Here is a 10079-nt window from a genome sequence, read left to right as displayed (position 1 = left end):
ATTTCTCCGATCACAAATGCAGCCATGGTTTTATGTTTACGCGGCGCGATGCAATGCAACGCAACGCAACGCGTAAAAAGACAGTATAAGTCATTATAATCAGTACTTATGTCCCCACTGGATGCAACAAATGCCTCGTTTGTAATGGGTTTTAATGTTTTTGCCTCGTCGCTCCGGCCGGGACACGGCATCACAATATGTTAAGGGGCGTAACATTTCTGTCACATGCTTGAGGTATTCGGCCAATCACAACACACTGTAGATCTGGCCAATCAAGCACACCTCGCTTTTTCAGACCGATGAGCTTTGTAAAAATCGACGCGTTTCAGAAAGGCGGGGCATAGAGGGGAAACAATAATGTACAGTATGTGGAAAATAATGTGTTTTTTTAACCTTAAACCGCATAAACACATTCCATTACACCAAATACACAAAATAATGTTCTTTTTAGCAGCATCATATGACCCCTTTAAGAAACTAGCTTTACAAGCATAAAAATATCCATGCCCTTTGTTCCACTTTATAGATGTTGAAGGTTTGCATTGAAAGCAATGGGCTTTACTGGCCGCATCAGTAAATAGCAGGTTTTGAGAAAAACGAGTTTAATTCAAAGGTCTGTACCTACCTGCTGCTGCTGTTGTTGTTTCAGGTGTTGTTGTAATTTCTATTAAAGAAAAAGAGCATAAAATTACAACAAGCTTCTGTAAAATTCATAAGAAAGAAATTAAATCCAAAAATGCTCCATAGCCGTATGATTATTCTTTTATCACTCGCAGCTTTATTACCTGGCGTGACTGATGTAGTTGCCAATGTAGTGGTTTCTGGAAGAATGAACACAAATACAAACGCCATTAAATACCTTATGAACTCACTTGATGAGTGCAAAAAAAATTCCTATAGACGATGCTCACTGATTTCTTAGGTTCATAATGGGAGAAGTTTTTTAAAAACAGATTTGGTTCTAATTCAAAGGTCTATAAGTACCTGCCAATGTTGTTGTTGTTGGTACAGGTGTTGTTGTAGTTTCTATTAAAGAAAAGAGCAGAAAATTATAACAAACTAAAGTAAACTACATAAGAAAAAATGAAAACAAAAAATGTTGCAAAGCCGTTTGATACTTTTTAAAATTATTTGCAGTTTTATTACCTGGTGTGACTGATGTGGTTTCTGTACTGGTTTCTGGAAGAATGAACACAAATACAAACACCATAGAATACCTCATGAACTCAGTGTGGTTTTCTTTCCTGGTAATTTCTCAGGGGGGACTTTTTTTCTTTTTTTTTTAACAGATCTGGTTCTAATTCAAAGGTCTACAAGTACCTGCCAATGTTGTTGTTGTAATGCATGTTTAAGAAAAACATTATTACATTTTATACACAGCTCTCTGGAATAGTTGATTCTGATTGGTCAGTTATGACATTCCAAGGTCTGTTATTCCCCGATGACAATCTTGTTGCCAGAATGATTGTTTTGTATGCTGTAATGGATTTAATATACTAAACTGGTAAGATTTTAAAATGCATTTCTTCTAAAATAACATTTTATGTCCTTTAATGTGGTGAAAAGCTGTGTAATTAGTGATACGATGTCCATCTTGTCTGAACTTCGTCTAAGCTTAAAGCCATTAGGAACTGTTATTCTTTGAGGAAAGTAAGTACCTTCTGTTGATAATGTTATTGGTGCAGATGTTGTTTGTGCTCTGGCTGTTAAAGAGAAAGAGAGATTATTAAATTCAGAAACACACATTTGTTTGTCACACGTTTTATTGTCTTTTAAATAAAACCGATAACAAAACCTTACTCAGTGACAGGACTGATATGAACACCAGCAGATGCTGTGAAACCAGAAACAATCTCATGATGAAGTCAGAGATAAAACCGCAATGTTGAGGTCCTTCTTCTGTAATCAGAAAGAGCTTTATTCTCACTAAACCGAAGGTAATCTGGAATATCGGAAATAATAATAACTTATTAGAAATGAGATATTTCCAGCTTTGAAATTTGACTGTAGGACCTGCTTTCAAAGCTGTTGAAAAAAACAGCCAATATTCAAAAGATCCCACTTTATATTGGGCATCTTTAAATGCAAATGAATTCATGACTAATTAATTAATCTTATGGATTTAGTCCATGTAAATTTGATTTTAGAAGAAAACATTTTCTTGTAAAATACTGTGTAAATACTATGCATTTTCCTGGAAATACATAGTATGTTTTACAAGAAAATACTATTTCAGTCTTTCAAATTTCATGTTTAATTCAGTGTGTTACTTGCCATTTCTTTATAATTATTTGTGTAATTTATTATCAATTTCTGAGTGAAAACTGTTTCAAAGTCAATTTTTTTAAGTGTGTCAAATCAGACCTTACCTGATCGGTCTTCTATAACAAATAATTTTGCAAAACATGTACACAATAAGCAGATTTATCAAAGATTTTACATTACATGTTATAATTTTATAAATACAAATGCAAAGTAGATCAAGACACCTAATATAAAGTGACTGAAATCCATATTAAAGCCTAATTACACCTATATAACGTGGAAGAACTATTTAATTCTGAATATTATTCATGTATAAAGGTAAATATTTTGTGAACACTGATATCTTCTATCATATTGCTTCTATCATCTTCTATCGTATTGTTTTATAAAATCATAAACATGATAAGCAACTTAATTGGCTTATTGCTTTATTTTTGCTTTTTTCTCAACTTTTAACATTTATAGCAAAATATACCCATTATGTAATGTTTAAGTTTCATAATCCATTACACATGTAAGGATAAACTGAAAGAGCATATAGCTTAGTAATATTAAATAGAAAGATTTGACTTACCTCATACAGCTTCTTCTGAGCTGCTCTTGTACCTGCTGTGAGTTAGCAGGAAGTTTCATCGGTTATTAAGCACGTCCTGGCACTGTTCACAAGGAAACATCTCCTGGAATGGAAGAAAAAAAATGTTTTGTTGGAATACTGCCAGTATTCTTAAAAAAAAAAAAAAAAACTCACCTTGATGAATCTTTCCTTCAAATATAATCTCACATTAAAAATAGAAATACTTTATATTGGCCTGTATATCCTTCACTTACTCGATTTACTAAAAAATAAGTATCAAAAACTATTATGCCCCATAATGCAGCAACATACTGTATTAAAATATGCCATTACCCTGTACAATTCCTGTGAGTTTTTTAGGCTTTACACATTATAAAACCTGAGAATGACTGAACACACATTCCTTGAGGGAATTCAGAAAGCACACAATGTGTTTTTTTTTTTTTTTTTTTTTACAAAATACTAGTAAACACTTGGGGCTTCTAATACTGCTGAGGGACTAACTGGTAATTTGACATCTTTCCCTCTTCTGACTGCCATAATTCTATATTTTTTCACCACTTTTAAATGTTTTGGAAATGACTACATTCAGAATGTAAGGAATATACAGAATGTGGATCACACAGAATAAATATCAGCTGACACATGAACAGGTGAGAAACCAGAATTGATACTTTGTGTTCAGAACACTTTAGTACTGATACAGAAAATGAAGATGATAATATCAATTATCAATATCAGTCGTTGCAGGATCTATTTTCTGTCAATCATGGCACGCACTTTAGAAAGGTCCTAGATCCCGTTACTGTTTTATTAAGTAACTTAAAAACAGCATTCAAAATAGAATCGATTTTACTTTCACAATGAGAAAGTTATTAGACTTCAACAAACGATTTAGAAAACATCACTATATAAACCTGTTGTTTATTCATTATTTATGCCTTACAATATTATTTTAATCCACTTATTAAGCCACATATTAAGATGCCTATGATAAAACACTTGTTAAGTACATAAAACATTGCACAGGTGTCTTCCATTAGTCACAGCATGGCTATCTGGTAGGACTGTGGTGGTTTCTGAAAGATTGAACACAAATACAAACAGCATTAAATACCTGATCAACTGACAAGTGCAGTTTTCTTTCCTGATGAAGATGCTCACTTTTTTCTCAGGTTCATGTCAGGTTTGCTCCACTGATATAGGTGGCATTTTTAGTTTGTGCAGATGTTGGAAAACTGGAGACAATCTCATGATGATCAAGTCAGAGATAAAACCACAGTGTAGAAGTCCTCCTTCTGTAATCACAGACATTGTACTTATTGTTCTCACTGCAAATGTAAAGTCCAGACTCAGAGCCACCTGGCTGCAGTCACCATGTCCTCTAACTTCATAAAGAGCACTATTTCCCAGTAAATTCTTTTTTATTACATTTTCAATCTGTTTAAATTCATTATTTTAGCAGTGTGCCAGCAAGTATGATTAAAGTTCGACTTTCAAAATCCAGTCAATTTCAATAGAAATTCCATGCAACCGGGAATTTTGCATTTTATATATATTCGCATAAAATTCAAGGCATTAATGTTTGCCTACTAAACCACCACTGGCTCTGCACCCATTTACCTAAATTCATTATTTCAGAGTGATGTGCCCTCTAGAAGCTTGCGACACCTCTGTTCATCAATTTGCACTGGCTACCAGTAGCTGCTCGCATTAAATTCAAGGCATTAATGTTTGCCTACTAAACCACCACTGGCTCTGCACCCATTTACCTAAATTCATTATTTCAGAGTGATGTGCCCTCTAGAAGCTTGCGTTCTGTAAGTGAACTGTTCCCTCCTGGTGGAATGACCTGCCCAAATCAATCCGAGCAGCTGAGTCCTTAACCATCTTCAAGAAACGACTAAAAACACATCTGTTCTACCTTTATTTGACCCTCTAACTCTAACACTTTCTATTCATATATATATATATATATATATATATATATACACACCTTGCTACGTGTACTGCGTTAGGCTAACCGAGACTTGTCATTTGCACTTATATATTGTTGCTCTTTTGTCCATTTTGATTGCTTCTATTGTCCTCATTTGTATGTCACTTTGGATAAAAGCGTCTGCTAAATGACTAAATAAATCAAATGTGTGTAAGAGTTATGAGTCTGTACTGTACCTGTTGGAATGGTAACAAATAGTATGTGCCTTATAATCATTATCTACTAATAAATAAACTGCATATCTACCCAACTTTATTTCAGACTACACACCCAAACCCTCTTGCATAATATCCAACTAATAATTAAAATCCATTGGTTATAACGGAGCTTGTCTAACTGGAGTTTTTCCTTTGTAATAGCAAATCTTATGAGAATTTTGCAAAACAGCATATACACATTGAATAGATTTGTCAAATGTTTTAGCAGTGCTAAACGAAACATCAGGAGCCCTTCCTGGGCTGGACTGGGGATCAGGAGCCCTTCCTAGGCTAAACGAAACATCAGGAGCCCTTATATAGCCCTAAATATAATTAATAAATATATTTATTGGTGTCTTATCATAATGCTGTTTTACAAAATAATGAAAGCATTAAGCTACTTGATTGGCTTTATTAGCCTCTGTTTTCTCAATTTTATCCTTTAAAAAATAGCAAAATATAGTCAGTTATGTTTTAAGTCCAAACCATTACACAAGAAAGGATATATTTTCTAAACATATGAGTGTAACATTCAAGATAAAGATATGCCTTTCCCTCAGACAGCTTATTGTAACTCATGTGGTTTAGCAGGAAGTTAACCTTGATTTAAAATGTTTAACATCTCCTGGAATGGAAGAAAATATGTTATCATTGGAACACTGTCAAAAAATGTAAACGAATGGTCTTTCACTACAGATATCTTACAGATATCTAATCTTACAATTAGATTAATAGCACTGTAAACCTGTACACACACACACACACACACACACATATATATATATATATTGAATAATGTATATAAATAACTACTATAGGACTCACTAATAAAAAACTACCAAAAAAGTACTATGGTGCAAGATTCAGTACCATATCTCAAAATATTACCATTATTACCTATTATCATGATACTACAGCACTCTTTACTGCGGGTTTTTACAAATGAGTCTGAACACACATTCCTTGAGGGATTTCAGCAATGGCAATGTAATACTGTTTATTAGCACAGCTATTTATTAGCACAATATTATAATTACTGTACATGTATTTAATGCCCCAGTTACTGTTACTGTCCTAGAGCTACAATGGACTCTTTTCACACACAATAATGAAGCACTTCTGCAACAATTACAGCAACGTAAATTTGGCAAATTTTCATTACACTGTTGTGTTATATTACCATGGTATTAAATCCCCCCCCCCTGAAAAAAACACTGTGTAATGAGTTACAGCTGCTGAGGGAGTGACTGTAAACTTAATATATATTTTTATCTTCTGACTGTCATAATCCACCATTTGTTTTCCCTCTTGAAAGCTGTGTAAACCTAATAGTGGGGTTTTTCTTTTGCTGTTGGGGGTAATGGGAATGCAAAAATTATATAGGCCTATGCAAATAATGTCCTGAATGAGAATCACAAATAATAATAATTTTTCAAAAATCCAGCTGACAAACCATAAATTATACTTTGTGTTCACACACTTTAGTACTTACAGAAACTTCTTAACACTTATTAAAATTCATTATTAGTTAAACGATTTGTGAGTCAGAGTGACTGAACAATCTCAGTATCAGTCACTGTATGATTATATATCAGATGAGATGTCACTAAATGCTAAATAAACAACACAATAATGTGTCTCTATTGTGACAGACTTTATCGCCACCTTCTGTTCAAGTGAATGAAATGAAATTTAGACTAGAGTTTCTAGACGCAGAAAGCAGTGTAGCCTAAAGATTTTAGTAGGGAAATACAGATATTCAATAGTTTAACCATCACTTTAGGTCTAGAAAATGACAAACGTATGACACTAACTACATGAACAGTGGATTTAGTCAATGGTAATATTATTAATGTCTGATTACTAAGGTTTCCAGAGAAAATGTTGAGTTTATCACTGTGAAATGAAATCAATAAAATAAACCAAACATCCCAAAACCATAGCAACCATTAATACGACCCAAAAACTAAAACATTGTCGTGAGTAATAAATGCAACATAAAACTATTTTGTGAGCTAAATATGGCATTAAATTCCACTGTATTTTCACAATAAGCATGTTAATACATATCAATGAAAGATTATGACAACATTATTGTGTTGTAAAATGTTGAGCTTACCAAACTATTTCACAAGCTGTGTCCAAAATTTAGTTTTGTGTGTCCAAAAACAGAATCCATTCGTCTTATTACAAGTCAGTGCACCATCGGAATGATTTTGAAACTAATATTAAAGGGTAAAATCATATACATTGTTGTTTTAAAGCATTAGTATCTCACTCACCATCATCAAGCTGCTGTCTCCCTCTAGAGGTGAGTAAAGGAAAAGACAATTACCCCTCAACCACAGGCACCAACAAACTAAAATAAGCTCTTTTCCCATTGACAGTTTAATATCAAATACACTGTATATGTCAGTATTTAAATATTTTTGTGTGCTCCTTTTTTAAAACAATTTTTCTTTTTGCCAATCCAAATGAAGCAAGCTTGTTTTTTTACTTGCTAAAGTGTGCATTAAACAGAGAAAAGCAGAGACCATCAAGACCGTTCAAAGTTTAAAAGGCAAAACACATACAGTATTTTACAACTTGGTTCAGTATGTGTCTTCTAATATAAGTTATGTTTTAGTAAATGAACTTGTAGACTTCAATTTCTTAAGTTTGAAGAGTTTTAAACCCCTAAAGCAATTAAAAAGATCTGATAATAATGATGTGACAAAGAAAAAGACTGATGAATCAGTTTTTTTCATCGTATATGCTCAATTATATTTGTATGTAGTTGACTTTATGTGTGTGAGAAACAGAAAGCAAGTAGAAGAGTGAGACATTATACAAGTTCCTTTTCCTGTGCAGTGACATTCCTCTCCTTATCAGTTTTTTCTTCTTGAAAATAGCAGTGGCATTCATCATCATAGACTTAATGATCCAGTCTCTGCTTTCATTTCCCTCCGTGGATGAGGCTGATGTTACGGCTGTGTCTTTTTAACCTGTAATATGAGAAATCAATTCAAATCCAGCAAACAATTATAATCTGGCTTTTCGCAACATTTGACAATGGAACTGAATTCTCACATATTTCTGGTTGTATGTTCAGCCAAAGAACTTAAATGGAGTTGAAAGACCAACAGAATATTAGTTTTCACTACCAGTTTCAAGACACTTGGTGTCTCCTGCTGCTGAGCCGAATAGATAGAATATCACTGGTGCTGCCGAGAGAATCAACACAAAAAATACAATTGAAAACGTGAACAGGTTTTACAAGCAATCTCATAATTAAGGGCATACACATAACATTAGCTCAAAGGTCAATGATTACCTCTCCATGGCTCTGCTGCTGTTTGTGCAATGGCAAAAAGAAATATAAATTATAAAACACTTTCTATTGTATATTAAAAAACACACTGCATAGCTGTATGGTGCGTCTTCCCTCACTAGCAGCATTAATACGTGATGTGATTGCAAGTGTGGTGGTGGTTTCAGATTTTACAGATGTCCTACAGAGCTTTATTATTTCCACTGCAAAAATACAGTTAAACTGATCTTAATCTGGAACTTTTGATAAAAAGTTAGTTATTATTATTAATATTACGATTTGGATATTTACAACTATGAATTTGAAAAAGTTAATATTCACTATGAAATCTCAGTTCCATCTTTTACTATGTGCTGACCTTAAAATGTATAACAGTGGATATTGTGGAGCTACATACAGTACATGTGGTTGCTCAGGACAATACTGTATTTACTATTGAAAATATGAATCTTAATTTGTACTCCCATATCTAGGGACTATCTAACCAAAATCCCAAAGGTTCCTTTATTATTCAAATTTTTTCTTTTCTTTAGCATACTTTCATGCACTCTAAAAAATGCTGGGTTGTTTCAACCCAACTTTGGGTCAAATATGGACTAACCCAACAATTGGGTTAAATTTTTACATTCAAATTTTAACCCAAAAGTTGGGTTAGTCCATATTTGACCCAAAGTTGGGTTGAAACAACCCAGCATTTTTTAGAGTGTGTATTCATATGTAGGCCTACAGTATATGCAGTGAATATACATTTTGCTTAGCAAAAATTGAGAATACAATTTATCGAATGTAATATTAAAGAGATTTTACTTACATCTGCATCTTCAACGTCTTGTATCTGATGTGGGTTAAATTGCTATGCAGCAAGTGTGCATTGACTTTTAAATGTGTCCCAGCCGTGTTTCAACAGCAGAGCATCTCCTGGAATAAAAGAAAATATGTTTTCATTGGAACACTGCCAGTAATTATCACAAAAACATTCAAACAATAGGACTTAATATATAATGTTTAGAATTTAGGGTTTAACTGTAAAAGAGTTTATCACAAGCCTTTATTTGTAAACAATTTCAAGGCTCATATCATTTATAATAATTAATGTATTTATGCATTTATTATGAAAACATTTATATTAGTAGACAGTGACTGCATTCACAAATAAAATGAGTATCACACAGACTAATTATAAATCAAGTGACGCATGAACAGATTTCCCTAAAAACCACATTTGCTACTTTAAATAACACTTTAGTACTTTTACCCAGCATTTTTTAGAGTGTGTATTCATATGTAGGCCTACAGTATATGCAGTGAATATACATTTTGCTTAGCAAAAATTGAGAATACAATTTATCGAATGTAATATTAAAGAGATTTTACTTACATCTGCATCTTCAACGTCTTGTATCTGATGTGGGTTAAATTGCTATGCAGCAAGTGTGCATTGACTTTTAAATGTGTCCCAGCCGTGTTTCAACAGCAGAGCATCTCCTGGAATAAAAGAAAATATGTTTTCATTGGAACACTGCCAGTAATTATCACAAAAACATTCAAACAATAGGACTTAATATATAATGTTTAGAATTTAGGGTTTAACTGTAAAAGAGTTTATCACAAGCCTTTATTTGTAAACAATTTCAAGGCTCATATCATTTATAATAATTAATGTATTTATGCATTTATTATGAAAACATTTATATTAGTAGACAGTGACTGCATTCACAAATAAAATGAGTATCA

At 33.0% G+C, this 10079-nt stretch overlaps 1 protein-coding gene across 2 annotated transcripts; it reads right to left on the bottom strand.

Moving 5' to 3' along the window:
• Positions 1–624: 624 nt before the first annotated feature.
• Positions 625–2915, bottom strand: LOC107740871 (putative uncharacterized protein DDB_G0282281). 2 transcript variants are annotated; one of them, XM_016553393.1, is made up of 6 exons: positions 2840–2915; positions 1659–1703; positions 1147–1179; positions 985–1026; positions 786–821; positions 626–664 (listed from the first exon to the last, which is right to left on the bottom strand). In XM_016553393.1, exons 1-6 carry the CDS (start codon positions 2896–2898, stop codon positions 646–648), a joined length of 234 nt encoding a protein of 77 aa, XP_016408879.1. In that variant the 5' UTR covers positions 2899–2915; the 3' UTR covers positions 626–645. The 2 variants fall into 2 exon arrangements, 1 of the variants encoding a protein (XP_016408879.1); XR_001640127.1 differs by lacking the exons at positions 786–821; positions 985–1026; positions 1659–1703; positions 2840–2915 and adding an exon at positions 1321–1339 and having other exon boundaries at positions 625–664.
• Positions 2916–10079: the final 7164 nt, after the last annotated feature.

Source organism: Sinocyclocheilus rhinocerous, unplaced genomic scaffold, assembly GCF_001515625.1.
Source record: "Sinocyclocheilus rhinocerous isolate Xijiao unplaced genomic scaffold, SAMN03320098_v1.1 scaffold1908, whole genome shotgun sequence".
In the NCBI taxonomy this organism is placed as follows: domain Eukaryota; kingdom Metazoa; phylum Chordata; class Actinopteri; order Cypriniformes; family Cyprinidae; genus Sinocyclocheilus; species Sinocyclocheilus rhinocerous.
Note: the sequence above shows the minus strand (reverse complement) of the source record. Positions and strands in the feature narration are given on the sequence as shown.